The sequence below is a fragment of the Heliangelus exortis genome, chromosome 2 (genome assembly GCF_036169615.1).
Source record: "Heliangelus exortis chromosome 2, bHelExo1.hap1, whole genome shotgun sequence".
Classification (NCBI taxonomy): domain Eukaryota; kingdom Metazoa; phylum Chordata; class Aves; order Apodiformes; family Trochilidae; genus Heliangelus; species Heliangelus exortis.
The window spans coordinates 30,513,494-30,534,805 of record NC_092423.1 but is presented as its reverse complement, the minus strand read 5'-3'; the positions used below and the strand labels follow the sequence as shown (position 1 = coordinate 30,534,805).

Here is a 21,312-nt window from a genome sequence, read left to right as displayed (position 1 = left end):
TGCATGGAAGCTATTTAGTCAAGGTGACTGTTAGGTTAGATCATATTCTGCATTTGAACTTTTGAGTATCAGTAACATTTTTTTTTTTATTTGCAGTTCAATTTCTTAAATTGTTTTGCATCTCTCTTCTACATTGCCTTTGTGCTGTTTGATATGAAGCTTTTGAGGCAGGTGAGTTCCAAGGATATCTTGAGAATGTTGATGAATATAGAAAACTAAAGAATTGATTGAAAAAGGACTTCAGTTTTTAAATGTTTTTCTAAAATATTAGCTTGACACTGAATGTATTTTGTCTATATTTTTGTACAAAACCAGCTTCCATCTTCCAGTTCCTCTAGCACAGTTACAGAATCATACTAGACTGGAGCAATTATTTCCATCCATATAAATAAGGAACTGTTTTCAAATAAATTGGTTATTCCCTCACACAGTTGAGGCTGGAAATTTTTCATTTCTCTCTGCTTTCCCTTTATGTTATAAAATGGTTTTCTCTGTAGTTTTCTTAATGGAGAGGATCTTTCTCTTGAGCACAGGAGCATGATAAAGTTTATTACTATAATGGACAGCTGAGAATAAATAAAAGCAAAAATAATTTGTAGTTGCTATTTTAAATCAGCTTTCCTTTCACTTCTGCACTCAAATGCATGAAAATAAGGAAGTAAGGTATAAGGAAAATATTTTTTCTCTAAAATATTAATGAAAAAACCAAGAACTTCAATTCAAGATCTCTGTTCCACTAAAGGGATCTCCAGCTAAACACTTGACATACCTACATCAGACGTGACATGAACATTTCCGATAAACTAAGGTAGAGAACAAGAAAAATATTTAAAAGTTCATTGTTTAGCTCTGTGAGTGGCTGTGGCCTATGTTAATTGTGTAACTTTACCCTTCATTGGACTTGGGGTACTGTGTCCAAGATATATCTGTATCCAAAAATGTTTAGGCATCTAAGTCCTATTTTGTCCTTTTCAGAAAATTGCAATATTATATATATTCATATATTATTGAAAGTGTTGTTAGGCTGGCCTGTTTATGTCATAGTATAGCAAATTACAGTGTTGCTAGAATGCACAGAATATATATATTAATCACAATTCTATTAATTATTTTATTTATTTATTTTTTTTAAACAACAACTTCAGAGCTTGGCCACTTTGCTGATCACTTCGCAGATCCTTAATCAGTTTGCAGAATCCTTACTTCCTTACTGGCTCCAAAAGAGACAGAAGATGAGGATGAAGAAACGTGTGCATTCTCTGAAAAAAGAATCGGACCTGTCATTAGTTGAACAAGTCAACTTGGAGAAAGAAATGGGCACCTATTTTGTACGTTTTACTGCTGTAAAAGAGTAAGAAGTTTTCTGGGCTGTAGTTGACAGAGACATCAGCCAGCACAACCTGAAGTATTTCTGGCTGTCTAGGCTGGCAGCTTATTTCCAGCTTCATCAGTTTTTGCTGGTAGTGTTGTTCATATAGCTATATGGTGATACAGTGCACGATCCCCGTTACACTAGAATGAAGGAGTGGGAATGAAGAGCTGCATCAGGAGCTACCTAAATCCCTATCACTAGAGGAATTGCTGCTGTAACATTCCTGCAATCTCCAAGGGTATCCTGAAAGGGCTAGCAGGATAAGTAGCCTGGCAAGGGGAGGTGGGAGGCTGTTTCTGCATTAGTTTGGGTTTGCAGTGATACTAATTTAAACTGTTAAATAAACCTGAGAGAGTGGGCTCATGTCTGGGGAGGGCCAGAAATGGAGAAGGCAGAGGAGACCAACCGGTACCATTGTAGGAATCTCTTTCTTCTTGAAATTACAGCTTTGGCATTCTCTGTTTCCCTAATTCCATTCCTGACCACTTCTGATCCAGTACAATTTTTAAGTATATTTAACAGACTTCATGCAATTTGTTACTTGCAGTTCTAAAGGAATTGATGAAGTAGACATTAGTGTGTATATTAACTGGCTGACAGCTGGCTTGATCACGGGCTTCAAGCATAGTCACAGGATTCTTAATACTGTGTGTTTTATATTTTTACAGAATAAGAATTATATGTAGATAATGTTCCTTTTATCTAGAAGGCAGAGAATTTTGAAATCTGATAGTTGGTTCCTCCCTTCCCACATTAAGTGCCATGAAATGGGAATAGGAAAAATAAACACTACCTTTGCAGTTGAAAAGCTGTACAAATGTTAATGCTTATGTTCCTCTGGGAAGATTGGTATTTCCCTCATTATATATGGAGGGAAACAGTTTTAGAGAGCATATACAATGGAGAACACAGCAGAAATCCCCATGCTAGTGTCTGAACTGATAAAGCTCAGCCCAGCACTGTGCCAACTAGGCAAGTATAGCTCCAGAAGCTGTGTTGGCATCAGACATTGGTATGCCTGACCAGTTAAGCTCTGCCCCTTAGACCCGGTGCTTCTTGTGCAGAGCTGGATCAAATGTATCTGCACCTGTTGAACCACTCTGCCCTGAATAATTTTCCACAGAGACCCAACAGGTGAATTGCAGATTTACGAGTTTGTCTTGGAGGTGTCCTCTGTTGGCCTCAGTTTCGGTTCAAGACACTGTGTCTTAATTTTATTTTCAATTTAAGGATTTTAATTGTGCCGTGCTTATGAATACACAGACCACTGGTTTGTTTGCAAGCAGGGAGCTGTCAGCAGACAAGAGTATTTCTAAAATTAAATCTGTCACAAGGGGGAAGCATTTGACTATGTTTAGTAACTGAAGTGTTCAGCAGGAGCCTTGACAACATTCTGCATTTCAGGCTCCTTTGTTTTCTTTCCTTTGCTTAGTCCTTAACATTTAATTATCTTTTTTTTCTACTCTTTCTCTTAACTTTTCACATCTTTAGCCCTTCATGCAATTTAAGATTTAAAAACATCCTGCAAGGATGATGTTTTTTGGTTTTTGTTTTTTTTTTCTAGTTTCTGCTTCTCTCCCAGTTCATTTTTTCCCTGAATTTTTTTGTGGATTCTGTTACCTTGATGCCATAGCTCATGTGCTGCTCTTATGGGTGACAGTGGCACAGTCTGAAATCTCTTTGGCATCATAGCAGACTCCTTTTTTCTTGCACAAAGCCTCATGTAGGAGAAAAATATTCCTTTTCTTCTCATACTCTGCTGTTCTGAAAGTCAGTAGGTACTGGGCAAGGAAATGAGGAGAGAGGTGTGAAGAATCAGTGGGAACGCTGCAGTTACCAGGATGAGCACAAAGGGAAGCATCGCTCCCTGCCTGCAACAGTTGTCTGAGAAAGTGATAGGGACAAATGTGTGACTGCCACTCTAGTGAGTGATTCTGCAGAAAGATCCTGAGGAAGACCTTACTGAAATGCAGACCTCCTACAGAACGTTTATGTGGAAAAATCTCAATGTTTTTTACAGTTGGGTAGGTCCTCGTGGTCTGATCTGCAGATCAGTTTGTCACTGAGCTGTGCTGTATTCCTTGAAAATGAGCTCAATTGAAAGATGCAGCTAATGACAACCCCATGTTGATTTCTGAGCTTTCAGGCTTCTACTGCCTCTCTCTGTTTGCTAGAAAAAAAGCATTTGGTGCTGGAGAGGGCAGTCAGTTTAACAGATACAATCAGTAAAAAAAGATGAGAGAACCATGTCTCAGGTGCATGGAACCAAAACCAATTTTATGTGGTGTCTGTAATAATTTCAGTTACTGTCAAGTCTTTGTTATTTCATTGTTGAGAGAGGGCAACACATGGATCTGGGTGAATACCAACTAGCTGGATCCCAGTTTAACTTGTTTATCCTTTTGTTCAGTGGACACTTTTGCTTTAAAAATGGTTGGTTTGATCCTTTACTTGCTTAAGTAATTGCTACAATAATAGAAAACTCTTATTAATACTACAAAGCTAATATGCTAATATATGAACCTACATGTGAGTACTTGGTCAAGATTGAAGTACCTACATTCTTATTTTAAAGATCAGGTCATAGATGTGCTGCGTGTTTGCCAAAATGGGACTCTTTGATTGCATTAGTTGTTCCTTTCAGATCTCAGTGCTGCATTCTGTCATTTCAGCCTTCAACTGAGCTGCTGGTTCTGACTTAATGTTCTGAAATAAGTGAGCAGAAATACCAGGAAAGAGTTGCAGATGTGCCAGGCTACCATCCTAGTTAGGTCTTTCATGGGCAGTCTAAAATACTGTTTTCCTGTTCCTTCTGTAACTCTTTCACTGAAATAGTCAAGAACTTGAATGGGATTCATGTGTATATGCAGTTATTTCATGTAATAATAAGTTTGACTTGCAGAAAATGCATTAGGCAAAAGGAAAAAAACCCTTGTAATTGAATAATTCCAAAATAACAAGATAGGATTTTCTGTTGTTTTTGTTTTCTGTCATTGATCATTCCCAAATGACTGGTTTGAGTAAGTATGTTTATAACTATTTTGTTAATTCTGTGTTTCTTCATATATTCCTGAGGGTTAAAGTTGTTCTTATTTTTGCACTGTGTTTCAGGGTACTTTTGATGATTACCTGGAGTTGTTCTTACAGTTTGGCTATGTGAGTCTTTTCTCATGTGTTTATCCACTGGCAGCTGTCTTTGCAGTGTTAAACAACGTCACAGAGATATATTCTGATGCTTTAAAGATGTGTAGAGTTTACAAGCGTCCATTTGCAGAACCTACAGCAAATATTGGTGTTTGGCAGGTAATTTTTGTCTTTTTTTTTTTTTCTATTAATTCGTTTTTAAAGAAATACCAACAAGTGTATCTAAACTGCATGTTTGACCCATCAGCCACTTTCAAGTTTAGTAGGTATTTTGTTCTCTTTGATGCCTTAGGATAGTATATATCCAGCTCTGTATCCAAGTGATTTTTTTGCAGGGTTTTTGACCACATGTCTTTCAGTTGTGTTTGGTAAGAATACAAATCCTTCCCCCAGTCCTCGTACATGTATGTATGTATTGTACTCCTGGTGCAACTGCAACAAAGCAAAGCTGCCAGACACTGCCCAGCTCTCTTCACAGCCACCATACCTCAGAAAAGATAACATCTGATGCAGTTTCAGAAGCATGGAGCTTGCCAAGGGTATAAAAAAAATTGAAGAATGGTAGATAAACACTTGAATTGCTGAGCCATGCTTGACTGACTGCCCTTGTCGTAACTGGTACTCAAGCTGACTAATTTTAAAAGAACCTGGATCCAGCTCCAGAAGGAACTGGGCCTTTCTGCACAGCCTTCACATTGTGATCTATCTAAATAATTTAATACTAGTAGTACTGGGTTAAGGGTTGTCTCTCCTTGGTTGTTTGTCTGTGCAGTCCTGCTAGCACCAGCTAGTTTGGAGCTTTCTGAATACGCTGCATCAGTGAACTAATTCTGACTAGGAATAACCCTGTAAAACTCTTCCAAAACCAGAGCTTTTTTTTCTGAAGAGAAAAGCAGTTATAAAATTGCATCCAGAGACTTTAGTATTCTGTAATAGCAGTGGCCTGGTGAGGAGTGTGAAGTATGTTGGAGGAAATTTCTGGGCAATGATCCATATTCTAGTTTTATTTAACAGCTTTTCTAATTATAACAGCTTTTTCTATTTTTTTTTTTTTTTTTTTTTTTTTTAATGTAATGGAGGCAAAGATAAACTAGTGGGCTGTGCAATTTGGTGGGGTTTTAAATGTTGGTACCAAAGGAAACAGATGGAAGATGAGAAATGAAATCAGGACACCTCTAATGAAACATACTATAAAAACATGCAAACCAAATATTCTCAGCAATGTTCTTTCAGGCATGTACCAATGACTTACAGAAGAAGTCTTTGAATATTAAGGTAATTCAGTTGTGTAAATTATAATCTGTTTGTTTTAACATTTGATGCATTTTCTCAGTCCAATTCTATGCTGCTAACATCTTGATGGCATAGCTGCACTGATCAGTGGTGTGAGCACCAAATAAATGAGGCTGTCTTCATAAGTTACAGGCCTAGCTGCAGGTATAGGAGTAGCATTTGGTTTGACCAGAATAGTTTGTTTCAATCTAGGGAGTAGGTTGGAAAAGTGAAACACTAGTGGTACAGACATGTGGTGTTTGTAAATTACAAATAGTGACTTAAAAATTTAGTTATCTGTTTCACGTGGAAAGTCAGAGCATTGGCTTACAGGTTTCTGTTAAAGGAATACAGGAATTGTTTTACCAGGTGAGCTGAATTACCTGATTGTTGTAGTTCATTGTAACAATTGCTACAATTCATCCACAGTCTTTTATCATTCTAGCTTGGAACAAATAACCATATAGGACTGCAAAAGTAATTGTCATCCTGTAGTAATGTTTTTAGTCATTTTGTGGGAGCTCTGTAGGCAAAAGCTTCTCAGACTTGTGCAATTACATGCACTTAAATGTAAATCTTTCAACAAATTTCAGATTGTATAATTGGTTGTGATTTCAGAAAGGCTTTCTCAGCCATCCTTATGTTTTCCAATGAGTTAACATTTAGACAAAACCTCCAAACCCGGAGTGTTTGGACTGTTAGTTCCTCAAGGAACTTCACATTCTTTCTTTTATCCTGAAAGAAATTAATGTTCAAAAGTACAGCTGTAAATGACTCCATACTCTTTTGTGTTCAGGTTGAGTTGTGAAGATACCAGGGCTAAAGCTGCTTTCCTGTCCACTTTTTTTCCTATTGGATTGTTCCAGATTTTTCAGGAGGTGATCTGGCATTACATTAATGGTCTCTAATAAGGTCTTTACCATACTGTGGAATTGTGAAAGAATACTCTAACTTCTCAGCAAACACACATACATTCACATAGAGAAATCAAATTAGAGAAAACTTCAGTGTTGCCAGGTGGTCTTTTGTGGTATTACAGAACTTGTTGTGGGCTTGTCGTTGCCTGGTTTCAAAGCTAATGAAGTCTGCACTGCTTGCCAAACAATTCCTATGTCGCAGAATTCAAAAGACAAAAGCAAATAAAAAGTTCAAATAATGGTTCTTCTGGGGCTTTAATGAAGAGAGAGATGTTGTCCGAAACAATCTGAGGACTGGTAAATTAAAAATAAGAAATATAAATATATTTGGTGGTTTTTTGTTTTTTTTTTTCAGTTGGCTTTTGAAACTATGAGTGTAATATCAGTTGTTACTAACTGCATACTGATTGGAATGTCTCCACAAGTGAATGCCCTTTTCCCAGACTCAAAAATGGACCTTATTCTGACTGTGGCATTGGTGGAGGTAAGTCTGCATTCAAACACTACATATGTTTCAGTAGCAAATAACTTAAACAGCAGTGGAAATAATACCAGGAAGTAGTCTGCTCCCACAATATTAAAAGGAAGTTAAAATTTATCTGTGAAAGAACTGTTTCAAAGTCTTTTTGGTTTATTTGTTCTGTGTATTTTCATTTACTGTGAATGTTGTCGACATACATCCCCAAGATACCATGTGTTTGTTGCTTCATGTATTTCTAGAATTTATTAGTGCTATTTCAAGAAGCAAAGTAACCATGTTTTTGTGAAATGGTTATTTCTCTACTAGTTGTGACCCCAAGATATCTTAAAAAGACCTCCTACATAGTCTTTATGGATGTTTCCTCTAAGGCTTATCTAAAATAGGCATGTATGATGACTATAAATACTAGTAATTGTAATATCATTTGTGTTTTCATCATCTCCTAATTCCTAACTCTTTGTAGTAAGCATTTGAGTGTTATTCCTTTCTAGAAAGGGAGGGATGACTATGAGCATTTTATGTAGTAAGTGAGATTGTAGGACTTTGCCCATATGTTCTGTCTTTTGGAGCTTTCTTGCATTGCATTTCTCTGACTTTCATCATTATGCTATTTTAGCTTTTAGGAACTAGATTACTTTCCTTCTGGCAAAAAGTCTGGGTTATGTGTGTGGATTTAAACTGCATTGCCTCGTAGCGCTGGAGCACGTACTTCTTTGGTGTTGTTTTTTACAGATGTTAAATGCTATGTGATGAATTATTAGCTTTCTTTTGAGTTTTATTTTCCAAGTCTTAAGGTTTACAAAGTTAACTGTAAATATAAATCATGTCAGCTGCTTTACTGAAGTTCAAGTCTGCAGACAACCTGATGTATTCTTCTATTATGCCTATGTGAACATTTGCATTAAGCTCAGTGATATATTTTAATATTAAACTAATTTGGCAATTTAAATGTAATGCATTTGGACAACATATTCAGAGAGATCATATTATGAAAACCATGTGACTAAATGTGAACAGTATGGATTTATGTCAACTTAAAGAGATGGTTTTTTTTCCTTTGCTTCATGGTTATTTATTCCTGTCTTAGACTGGCACTTTCTTTTATCTGGTGAATGGTGAATCAAATTAGGGATTGATCTGGGAGAAGCTGTGTCTGACCCAGTTCACTGGTGTAAGGGAGCTGGGCAGGAGCAACTGTCTGTGGAAGACACAATGGTACTGTAGGTGTGTGCTGGATTAAATGTGTGAGACTTAGGTACCACTGATTATTTCGTGTAAGTATTACTTTGTTTGCAAGGAGATAGCTGAACTATGAGGGGCATGAAACGGCAGTATTCCCGTTCACCTTTGCTGTATTAATGGTTAGACTCTGCATTTCAGTTGTAAAGAAAAATTCAGGAACAGAATATATCACACTAAACCTCTAGGACAGAGCTGATGCATCTAAAGTGTATCAGTGTCAAGGTACGAAAAAATTATGTCGGAGTTGTCAGGGTGTTGATAGAAAAGCATTTTAGATCATCAGTAGAGATACAGAAAGATGTGATGCAAGGTGAGTAATTTTACTTTCTGGTGGTTGTTGCAGGTGAAGATGGGTATTTTTCAGTGTGTTCATGCTATTTTGACAGTACCCTGGCAGGAAGTGTGAAAATGTTAAGGGACACAAGAAATGTCTGTTAGTAGGCTATGTATGCTTTCACATGGTCAATTGGTGGGGTAACCTACTTAAATCTTAGCTGTCATTAGATACTTATATGAGGTTTAAGTACTTGAGACTCCAGTTTAATATTTATGTATCTGTTTGATGCAAAGCTAAGCAGAAAATGGACTGTTTCTTACCAAAACCAAGCATAGGTATTAGCAATGTCCTGATTTTTTTTTTCCACCAAAAATATTAGTACTTTTTAATAATAACACTAAAACTGTTTGAATGGAAACATGTTTATATGGCAACATTTGATATTGCTCAGTACAGATATAATGAAGAATGTGAGATTCTTGTAGGCATTCTGTACTCAATCCCTGCAGATTTATGCAAAATATTTTTTTTTCCATTAACAACTTGTCTACAGTTTTGGTGGAAGTACATATTATATCAGCAAAGTAAATGTTAATTAAATAGAATAAAATATTAAGCATTTCATCATAAATAATGGCAAGCATTAAAGTAATAACAATAGTTTTAAAGTATTAAAACAGTTATTTATTTTCTTTTTTGAACAGTTGACCTATTTTCATCAATCCAACATCTGCTTCCATGGCAACATGATTTGAACTAGGAGCAGAATCATGAAACTCCCCTCTTTTACTTATGGATGGATGCTAACTGAGTGCAGCAAGTGCAGTTTTCAAACAAAAAGAAGTAGGTGAATGTCCTTAAAGCAGGAAACAGTACACCCTTACTAACAGAATTATTTAAAAATAGTTATATCCTGTAGTGTGTTTAATTCTTCAGGTTTTACCATAGGTGCATACTTCTGGTATGAACCATGGGCACAATGTAGGACATTCCAAGCAAGTGTCTGCCCTTGTGTGGAACTGTTCCCCATCACCTCTGACTACTTAAACAGATTTAAAAAAAAAAAAGAGAGGAAAGTACCCTGAAGAAATTGGCAAATAGTTGGGGAGCTGGGTTAAAACAAAGTGTGTCCTCAGTTCTGTAGTGCTTTTTTATTCTTTGAAAATGTTTGACAGAGAGTTTTGTTCCTGCTTACTATTTCTTTTCAGTGTAGACTCTCATAAATTCAAAGAATGTTAAAGAATCAGTTTCAGAACTACTCTAAATGTTGAGTCCAAGAAATCAGTTGTATGTACAACTCTTAGTAGTGATTTTTTTTTTTTTAAACTGTACATCAGTAAGGGTGTTTTGAAGCAGTAGCTGTAAAGTACTGCTTAACATCAATATATCCTAATCTCCAAAAGTAACTATGTGTGCAGCACTCAGATGTAGTAAATGAATGGAAATCTTTTATGCAGAAGTGCTCTTAGCCTGCATATTTTACCTCACGTCAGGGCATTTGGGGATTAGCTTGGAAATACTAATTAAAAATGGAGGGCCCTCTCGATAGCTGTAGTATAAAATCTGACCTTACAATCTACAAATACAGTTTTGAGAATAATATAATCATCTCTGTTATAGATGAAAACTAGGACCTTAGCTTAAGGACAGGACTAGGGTATTTGTAGTAAACATGACTTAATAAACAGTTGGGCTGTGTGGATTTAATTTCATGGGGTCCTCATAAGGATTTGAAATAGGTCTTCATAAGCTTCATAGAAGTATAAATATGTCTAAAAGTCAGTTTTGTAAGAGGTATATTACTTTCTTAAGCTTTGTTTTTTCTTTGTGAAGAGGAGCTGACAGTCCATTTATCAAAGGCTGGAAAGCAGGAATCATAGCTTGTTAATAAAGCAGAAAAGTTAATGGTGTTACCTTTAAAAGTGTTAGCTGATCCAAAATCAAAGTGGCTGGGAGTTGCCTGGAACATCTGCATTTCTCTAGAGTTCCACTTTATTAAAGAGTATTTCTCCATCAAAGGCCTCCTGGTGTACAATAGAAGCTCTTTGAGCTTCTGCTGAGCTCTCCTAATGAAATGCCCTCAATATTCAGTTAGCTCAGCAGTAAACTTGTCAGTTATTTCTGAAATTAATGTGCCAAAGAAGCTGGGAAACACTACCAGGGTCAAGCACTTTGGATTCTAGTAAATGAGCAGCTTTATTTGTCATCTGGTTATAGGTACCATCATACTGTGCTTTCTAGATAAACTTGCAAATTAGTAAGCATTGCATCCTCAGTGCTATTGAAGATCTTTTGAATCCAGTTCCTGTGCAAAAGGAATTTCAGGTGCCTTGTAATGTCAAAATTGAAGTCTATTCTTTATTTCCTTTAAAGAAAAAATCCTTCTATGTTTTACATCAGATTTCAATGCTATCTGATTTTTCCTGATAAAGCTGTTTGTTTGTTTTTAACTTCAATTTTTTAGCTATCAGTACTAGTTGGCTTATTTCTTAACAGTAATGTACATGACTCCATTCTGGCAGGGTGGAAGTGAGGCATGGTTCTGCATGGTGTAGTATTCTGCCTGTGTGGAGCAGACAGCTTTATTCATGTAGAATTCAGGAGTTTTGGATTTAGCAAATATGTAAAGTACACTTGCATGTTGCCTAACTTTATATGGTAAAGAAATTGGAAAAAAATCAGAAAAATTAGCTGTATCAGTATACACACATACATAAATCTCTTGACACTAGTGGAGTTACAACAGTGCAAAGTTAAAGTAAAACAGCTATGATTTTTTTTTTCTAAATTATTTTAGTGTTTATGACGGGTACTAATTAAAACGACAGTAGCTGCAGAGTTTCACATACAGAATCAGAGAGTAATCTAGGTTGGAAGGGATCTCTGGAGATTATTTGGTCCAATCTTCTGCTGAAAGCAGGACCCTAGATTAAGTTATCCCTGTCTTGTCAAATAAGCAAAGACTTGAATAGTTTCAGGGAAGGAAAATCCACCACTTTTCTGGGCATCCTAATCTATTGTTTAATTCTTTCCATGGCAAATTTCTGTCTAATTCTTAAAAGTATAGGGAAAAATAATTTATTATTTAGCTTTAATGAATTAGTATAAATTAGGAAGTTATACATAAGACTCTTTCTCTGAAATGTTTCATGGTAAGGTACAAACCTTACTGACAGCTTTACAGTTCTTTCTTGAGAAAATATTTATCAGGCTTTTTCATCAGGTGCTTTATTTTTGTGAAATAGATATCCTAGCCAAAAACTAGCTACCCTTGCAATTGTGACAAAAATTGGAAATCACAGAAAGGCAAATAGAAAAATTCACTTAATGTAATTTGTGTAATTATTTGGTCCATTGATGTATACATACATAAAATAATTCTGCACCATTACTCGTTCTGAATGGCAAAAAAGGTCAATCCAACCACTGGTGATTCAATTAACATATTGTTAATATTGTTTCTATTCAAGAATACCTCTACCTCAGATGCAGAAGTAGCATACTTTGCAAAAGATTCTTAAAATTGTAGGTTCAGTTTGAATATAAAATTATGAAAAATTAGTAACAGGAACAGATTGGTCTCGGGTTTTTTTTCTCACCTCGGTGAGAGTTTTAACCTTCCAGATGGGGGTAGGATTCATGGGTTTTTCTATATAAAATTTTACAAATGCCTACCACTGAACCAGAGTCCTGGGACCATATTAATGCAGTTAATCTTTTTCTGGTTGTACATTAACACGATGTTTCCAAAATCAAAATTAATCTTAGATCTTTTTAGTGCCATCTGCTGGTTGATTGGAGATACGCATTCTGATTTAGAGTAGTTTTTGGTCACTGTGTAGTAGTTTAATGGCAAAGGCTTCACAGGATAAAAACAAATCTTAAAAAAATTATCAATCTCAGTAAGTCTGTAGTTCCTGGTTGTGTTCTGTAGCTTTTTGCTAGGATAGAAAGGAAAATGCATATTAACATATGTTTGTTCTTAAATAGTCCAATGGCTTTTTGAAATCAATTTGAAATAACACTGTTGTATTTTCCTGTCTGTGAGTCATTTTACTGTGTTCTTCCTTACTTTCTGTTCTTTTCTCAAAACATTCCTTTTCTAGATTCTCAATTTGCTGTGTTGGAAGTTGAAAAGTAGTCATAGAGTTGAATGAATTGTGCTGCTCAAGCCATGTACAAACACTAAAATGTGTTAAATATGTGGATATGTGTAGGAATGTGTAGGACAGCAAGGAAGTGCTGTATTGCATCAGGTTCTTAAACTTGGATAACTGAAATGTGTTGATACGTTTTCTTATTGTGTCTACCCCAATTGAAGCATTTAAATTATTTTGACAGTAATTTTCACTCCTCACTTTAGGGTGATGCAATTAAAATCGTGATTTTTATCCTAAGATACACGCATGTCTTTGTTGTAGTCATGCTTCCTCAAAATGAATTCCCAGAATCTGGTGATTTGCAGCGTAAACAATTTTAAGGATTTATGTAATTACTGAAAATGAGATGGCTGGAGCAGCATATGAAACTGCAATGCTTTTATACAGTAGCATATCCACTATTTCAAGAGAACTTTAATTATTTTACAGTAAAAAGCTAGTTAAGCAACTAATGTTAATATACTCTTAGCTTAATGATGGATTTTTCTAGCCTTTCTCTGCTCTTTTTTCAGTTGTTTGTGTAAGAAAGACTTTTAACTCTAAATTGGTTACTGTCGATGTGGGTGTGACATTATAGTGGAGGTGAAGAAATCATGTGAAGAGGAAGCCCTTAAAATTATCTGGTAGATACTGCTGGATTTTTAAGCCATCCATATGTTAAGAAGATTGGATGAGGAAGAAATTCTTCCTGGAAGAGAGATATTCCTTAACTATACTAATTAGTGCTTCAGAAGTGTCAGCCTGGGAAAACATGAGAATACTGAGTGGGAATATTATTTCAGTTCCTCTGGGATTGTGCAAAGCTACCAAAATAACAAAACTTCAAAAGAGAAGATAAATAGAGAAGAGATCTTTGGAGACAAGATGTTTTAAATGACTTAATAAGAATCAGACTTTCAGGTCTCTTTAAAACGCACCTTAATATTTCCTATGAAGAAGTTTTCTCTAATGTATAAAAATGATACTTCCATCTCAAGCCTAGTCAGCATGTACTGCTTCCTTGCTGTCAGTTGGAAGTACAAAAGCCAAGTTAATATCCATTAATATTTCTTGTTTACCTTCCACTTAAGAGCAGTAATTGTTTAATGATAAGATAGAGTATGAACATGCACAGCCTCTTGGTTTCACAGCTGTTCAAAGGCTGGCTTAGCATTTTGTGCAACTGAATTGTTTTGCTTTGTAAATCATGCATTAGTTTAGTCAGCTAAATTATTTAAATAATTTTCTGCAAACGTGATATTCATAGCTTTCATCACAAGCCTGGATACTGGCATTTCCTAGAGAACAGATAGAGCTCTGGGATTCAGGTACCAGATTTCCATACAGCTGTGATGCAGTTTTGCACTAGTGTTTCTTCGTGTCATCCTTACTAAGAGTCTTCCTTCTCAGGGGCTGTGACATTTTCCCCATCTCTGAAATTTAACTTCCTTGTCTGAAGTGGTATGTTTTTTTTGGTCTGTTTGCTTAGTTTTTCTAACCATGTGTAGTGCTGGGGAATGATTCCCATTCATCATTTGTATCCTCACATGACTGTGCATGGAAATGAGTGGCTCTGAGTGGGTAAGGCAATTCTAAGATAGAAAATAGGATGCTGAATCAGGGGAATTTTGAGTTAGATATTAAGAAAAGGTTTTTCACTCAGAGGACAGGCTCCCCAGGGAATTAGTTATGGCACTGAGCCTGCCTGAGTTCAAGAAGCATCTGGATGATGCTCTCAGGCAGATGGTATGATCCTGGGAGCTGGATTTGATGATCTTGGTGGGTCCCTTTCAACTCAGCATATTCTTTGATTCTATGATTCTAAATTAGGTGGTTTGCAGCTGCAGCTGGAAAATTGGTGGAGAACAAGACAGTAAAACTGTCTGCAAAGAGCAGGAGAAATTCAGTCGTACATGTGTTGGAGCCTCTGTATTGTCAATTAGACATAAATTTCTCTTTTCAGAGAGTCTTGATGACGTAATATTGTTGTTTGTGTTTTCCAGTTATAACATCGCAGAAGAATTTTTCTTTTATTAAATTTTCTTTGCAATAACTTCAGCCATGCTAGATTAGAGTGTTAAGCCTTCTGGATCAACTTTTACATTCATGTTTCTAACTTTGTTATACAGTATTGTAATTAGTAGTATTTTATTGGAAACTGGTAGCATGAATTCTATAGCCTCTTATTTTAAAAATGAGCTGACATTGTTGCTATAGTTTTTTTCCTCCCTGACCTTTTTTAGAAAAAGTTCCAAAGCATAATTTGGTTTTTAAGATCTGAGGTTTTTATAAATATATATAAAACCTAACCAACCCTTTGTTTTTTGCTTGCTTGCTTTGTTTTGATTTTTAACTGCTGAGAACTGCCTGTCACACTTAGCTGAAAACTGATTCTGAAACTCAAATTGTGCAAGAAAAATCAGTACAGGACTGGAAGGCTGTAGTATAATTTTCAACAGTCTGTGAAAACATTTTTTTTACACACAGACTGAAGATGGTCACGAGTAGTGTCAAAAGAAGTAGGGCTTAATAAATTCAGTTTTGCTCTGAATTTTTATCTTTGACTGGAAGGAAGTTTCAATCCAGAATTTCACTCTTTTGATAGAAGAAATTAGTGAAATGCTGTGTAATTTTCTAAGGGATTTTTCATCAGCTGTGGCAGTGGCACCTGGTGTGCTGCTTCTTTCTATTCTAATACCTTGAATAGTCCTTTTGAAGTCATGAGAGATTTCTAATGCATGCCTATAGTCAGCTAAATCTCTAAAATGAATAATACAAAGGAGATACAGTTAGAAGCTGCTGGAAGTTCATAAACCATAATATGTTTGAACAAGGTTAGTTTTAGTCATAGCACTTGTCATCAGATAAAAAAGTAACTGCATGTGTGTGTGGTATAGTGATAACAGATAAACCAATATCAAATGTAAGGTTAACTTTTAGTAAACTTGAAATAGTGTTTGCAAAATTTGAGTTTATCTGCATCTCAGTGCATTTTTTTCAGAAGCTCACAACCATGGCAAATTCTGAGTGAAACTTGCTTTAAGTATGGTGAAAAGGGAATAAACAGTTCACGAAAGGAAATGTTTAAATTTTTACTGTTGCATCTTAGCAAATAAAGTTATTAAATTAAACTAATTTATTGTTCTTCTGACTCCTGGAAAAAGCTTCATTTTTGAAAAGAGATGGCTATACTAGGAGCAGTTTGTAACAGATAAGTTGGTATGTCTTGAAGCTGGATGTTGGAAAAAATGGAAGTATTAGTTTATTCTAACACTAGTTGCATTTGGTAGTCCTGCTTTATTTCCTGTGTAATTATAGGAAATGCAGGAACAGTCAGGAGAAATATAGCGGATATTGGTGTGACATTTTCCCAGTGGTTTTCATACCACTTTAACAACATCATTCTGGGGAAAATGTATCACTATTTTTTAAGCAGCATAAAACATGTACATAGGGAGTATTTGAGAATTAACTCTTTACAGTTGAACAAGCAATCCACAACCCAGGCTGCAAAGTATTTTCTTGAAGTGCTCCTGTTTCAGTTTCGCTGCCTGTGATTACAGGAGACTATAAAATCACTTCTAAATTCTGACTGCAAAGTGTCCTTTAAGAGTCAAAAGCACAGACAGTGGCAAGAATAGGATGTGGCCCTGTTCCTCCTCCCTGTGGAGGTGCCACTGGTACCATTATGTCAATAGGCTCGTGGATTGGCCTTCTGTAAACTTGGATGCTTCTGCCATGGCCAAATAAAACTGAGTTTGGATATGTCAGAAGGAACGAGTGGATCTGCCATTTTAGCACTTCTGGTTTGGATTTATCTTGGTGCCTATCCTGGAGACCACGTGTAGCATGAAATGTAGCTGCTGATTGCCTAGGTGGTTCTTCAACACCTGCATTGTCGGTGTCTCAGTCTGAAACTGCAAGTTCTGAATTTGCTGAGTAGAGGTAGAACCTTCTACCACTTTGTTTTTTCTGTTCTATGAATCTTTCATGTTGCTTATGCTTTTCCAAGCAATCTCAGGTGCCGTGAAGGTTACACTGAGGCCTGAACTACCCTGAACTACAGAGAAGGAACAGTTGATGACGAACAAGTGTTGGGGGTGCCTCTCCCTGTACGAATGCTCTGTTCTAGTATTATAATTTTATTCTGTTGTAAATCTTTAAAAGGAGAGGTTCAAAATCTGCAGTTTTCAGTCTGTTTTCCAATGTCTCCTCTCCCCTTTCTTAACCCTTTTGGAAGGTGGAGTGAGTTACAGTAATGGCAGCTTGCTCTCCCCTCGGGCCCTCCCTCCCAGCCAATGTAGAATACAATATCTGTAGTTACAGTTTAAATACCAAATAATTTGTATTGCACTGGATCAAGAGCTGTACATTGTAAAATGTCTTCTAAAGCTGAAGTGTAAGAATACAGCTGTTTGATATATTTCTCAAATTTTATCTAGGGAAGCTATATGCAAGAATTGCCTTTCTAAATAGAAACACTGAACAAAAAGGGGGAGGGAATCCAGCTTCCTTTGCAATGTCACATTGTACTAATAAATGCAGCTGTGACTTGCTTTGCTCAGCTTCCCTCTGAAGACATCTGAGCAGCAGAGATAGAGCAAGTGATAGGAGCATATTACAAGCAATAAAAGAGACAGATGCTTGTTTTGATCTCACAAAGCAATTGTGGCTAATCTGTAAAGATTTGTATTGTGGCTTCTTTTAAAGTTTGGGAGAATTACAACTTGGACTCTTCAAATAAAAAAAACCCTTCTGCTTTGTCATTTTCCTTTTGGCCATTGTCTAGAGATTTTGCCTTGGTACAATAATATTGATACATTTCTGCTGGTGCAAACATGTTCTTATGCATGTGTGTACAGTTTATAACAGAATAGCTTGGATTTTTTTTTGAAAAAAAATCAAGGCTTAAAGTTCATATGACAGTTTTTGTGCCTTACTACTATCTGTAGCTATAAACTGTATAGCTACATCTAGAAAATCTGTGTTGAAAGAGTGGAGACCTGGGAGGGCTACCTAGTGTTTTGATGTCTGCCTTAGACAAAGCTTGGCTTTGTCAAGATGGGGCTCAAGCATATCATTCTCCCTCTGCTCCTGTCCATTCTATTTTTCATCCAGAGAAAACATGAGTGGTTGTTTGAAAGTGGAGGAGCTGCAGTACAGTGTAGCATCTCCTTTGGTCTGGTTTGTTGTGGAATGAAGATTGAGAATGTTTTGTGGACGCTACTCCTATGTTTAGGTTATCTCACTTTCCATTCCCTTCTCTGAGACAGGATCATGTGTGCCTTGACCAGCCTTAGGAGGTGTGAGTTTCCTGGCATGGGCATCTTCAGCCTTCCAAAGTACTTTCTATTCTTGTGGTTAGAAAACTTTTAAACAAAATCTCCCTGGTACAAGTTAAACTGACTGCTATTCTAGTACAGAAAAATAATTGGTCACTCCTTTCTTCATAAGACCTTCAGACTGCTATGATGTCTTTATGTTTTTTAAACTATATGATCTCAAAATCTTTCAGATCTTCCTCAGAGGTCATCTTATTTCAAAATACTTGGTTTCTGTTTTCTTTAAATTATAACTGAAACCAGATGCAAATGCATAAGCTTTACTGCCTTGGAGTTTGGATAGACAGGAAGCTGAACATGAGCCAGCAGTGTGCCCAGGTAGCCAAGAAGGCCAATGGCATCCTGGCCTGTATCAGGAACAGCGTGGCCAGCAGGTCCAAGGAAGTGATTCTGCCCCTGTACTCAGCGCTGGTGAGGCCACACCTCGAGTACTGTGTCCAGTTCTGGGCCCCTCAGTTCAGGAAGGATATCGAGGTCCTGGAGCAGGTCCAAAGGAGGGCAACCAGGCTGGTGAAGGGACTCCAGCACAGATCCTATGAAGAGAGGCTGAGGGAGCTGGGGCTGTTCAGCCTGGAGAAGAGGAGGCTCAGAGGAGACCTCATCACTCTCTACAACTCCCTGAAAGGAGGTTGTAGCCAGGTGGGGGTTGGTCTCTTTTCCCAGGCAACTCTCAGCAAGACAAGAGGGCCCGGTCTCAAGTTGTGCCAGGGGAGGTTTAGGTTGGACATTAGAAAGAATTTCTTTACAGAGAGGGTGATCAAGCATTGGAATGGGCTGCCCAGGGAAGTGGTGGATTCTCCATCCCTGGAGATATTTAAAAAGAGACTGGATGTGGCACTCAGTGCCATGGTCTGGTAACTGCAGTGGTAGTGGATCAAGGGTTGGACTTGATGATCTCTGAGGTCCCTTCCAACCCAGCCAATTCTATGATTCTGAATACAGAAAAGTTCAAGTACATCATATATGTATGTGAAGTACATCCTATGTTGAATGTGATGCTTTGTTTAGCATGTCAATTTTTTTTTTTTTAAATCTTTTCTTCTATGACCTTGTACTGAGTCTCCTTTCTCTTTTTCTGGGTTGATGCTATACGTCTTTTGGTGTGTAGCTATTTGTGTTTATTTTTACTGAATCTGGTCTTGTTCATTAAGACTATTTCTTTAGTTTTTCAGGATCACTGTGTTCTAATCCTGCTCTTCAGAGCACTACTTTCTTGGTACCATATGTACAGTTCTTAAGCAGATTTTCCTGTTTAATCACCAAAATTGTTAACGAAACTGGGGTCTGATCTGTCACAGATATTTGTAGGCCACCAGAGGACAGTCCTTCCAGCCTGACAGTTGTTAACAATTACTGTTGGAGGGATTTTCTTCTTCAGTCAGTTGTGTGCCTTTGCATTCCTATTCAATAATTTGATTTAATGGGCTGTAGGAGTGACACAGTTACTATCAACGTCTTGTCAGATGAGTTAGATTTACTTTTATTGTTGCTTCTCAACCCACATTTGAGAGTCTACGCATTCCTGCACTATGATTTATTTTGTGAATGGCTTGGCAAAAAAATTCAAAAATACATGGGTTTTTTTTTAGAAATTGGTTTCTAGCTGTCAAAGAAATTATAACAAAATGTTATTCATCCTCTGCTGCTGCTCTCTGAATTATAACCAATTACTGTTGTATCAAGGCATGGGCAGGTCTGTGTTGAAACATTTCAGTGGTAGGCAAAAATCATGCAGAAAAGGTCTATGTAGGCCAGAAAGTTTAAATTTTTGTGTGTTGGTAGAGTTTTGTTGGCACTGGCATTTCTGAAGAAGTCTCCATTTTAAATTTAACTAGGTAGGGTGCAGGTTTATCCCAGTGAAAAAAGACAGGGTTCTGTTCTGTGAGTTGATGGTGTGCTGAAGTTTCTTATATTTGCATCTACTCAAAACAAAGTGTGAGATGTTGTTGGATAAGCAGTGTTTTGGGGAAGGCCCTTAGTGATCTCTCCCAGCATAGTCTGCCATTACAACAGAATGTGATACTGCAAATACACCATGATACTGTCAAGGAGCTATTGAGGCACTAAAAATATAGTGAAAGCACTGATCTGGACAAGCACCAGATAATTCTGCTCCATTAGAAGTTCTGAGTAAGTGGAAATGAGTTCTAATTCAGAATGACTGAACTATGAAATATTTCTTTTAGTGTTCACAGTTTCTTTTGTCCATTTTTTGTGTAATAACAATTTGCTGGGTTACTGTGTTGAAGAGGACAAGTGCGTGGATGGAAGTTTTTTACTTGTACTTGTTAATTTCAGGTACAGCTGTCTTATTTTAAAACTAGATGGTGTGCTAGTTGTCTGTTCTGAAATTGTAACATAAGAGTTAGGAATATTTGACAGTGTTAAACCTGGAAGTGTTTCAATCTGAGTTGCTATCTGAGTTAAAATATTTGATGCCTTGACAGCATTTTGCCAGTCATAATGCAGATCACTGCCACAAACCAGAGGACAGTGTTGGTAATGTTTTTGTTTTCAGTTCACTGACTAGTATTTCAAAGTAGAGGATATATACACTTAAGAAAGGGAAAGGAAATGCTGTAGTAGTTTAGAATTAAAAGCATTCTAGCTTTCACTTATGATTCTGGTAATCAAAAGGTTTAGGTAAGTGGTGGAGTTTTATTTGTGTCTTAGTATACTTTTAAAAAATTTCTAAAATTGAAAGAATGCTGTGGCATTGTACTAAATTAGCTTTGTACTTTTATCGGCAGTTTTATTCTTTGTTGATTATTTTGTTTTTAACACTGGATTCAATAACCAAGGCATGCAGTCATGCCTAAGATAAAGCAAACTTGTTGTCTGAAATGAACAGCTTTCAACAAGAGGTTTCTGATAGGCTGTCACTGGACAAACTTTAGTTAGGAGATCTTGCAAGAGTAAGATTTTTATCCTGGAGAGGAGGTGCATAGAAACTCCGGATATGGTAGGTCTCACAATTATTTTACCACTAGAGGGCTTATTTGTATAATAGTGAAATGTGTGATTTAAAAGGTTGCCTTCAGACAGCTTTCTGATGCTTTCCCTCAGTCCAAGTAAAATGGAGAAAAGCACCACATATGGAATTGTGCCATCGAAGGGATGGGTATC

At 36.7% G+C, this 21,312-nt stretch overlaps 1 protein-coding gene across 4 annotated transcripts in view; it reads left to right on the top strand.

Annotated features, from left to right (window-relative positions):
* The window catches only part of ANO10 (anoctamin 10), a 118,458-nt gene that overhangs the window by 13,816 nt on the left and 83,330 nt on the right, over positions 1–21,312 (top strand). For 3 of the 4 annotated variants that reach the window (XM_071735418.1, XM_071735419.1, XM_071735417.1), the window contains 4 exons: positions 97–171; positions 1,146–1,328; positions 4,484–4,675; positions 7,061–7,189. In XM_071735418.1, the coding sequence (XP_071591519.1) occupies positions 97–171; positions 1,146–1,328; positions 4,484–4,675; positions 7,061–7,189 (579 nt within the window). Of the gene's footprint in view, positions 1–96; positions 172–1,145; positions 1,329–4,483; positions 4,676–7,060; positions 7,190–9,409; positions 9,549–21,312 lie in introns of all 4 variants that reach the window. The other variant, XR_011724215.1, reaches the window with a different exon arrangement.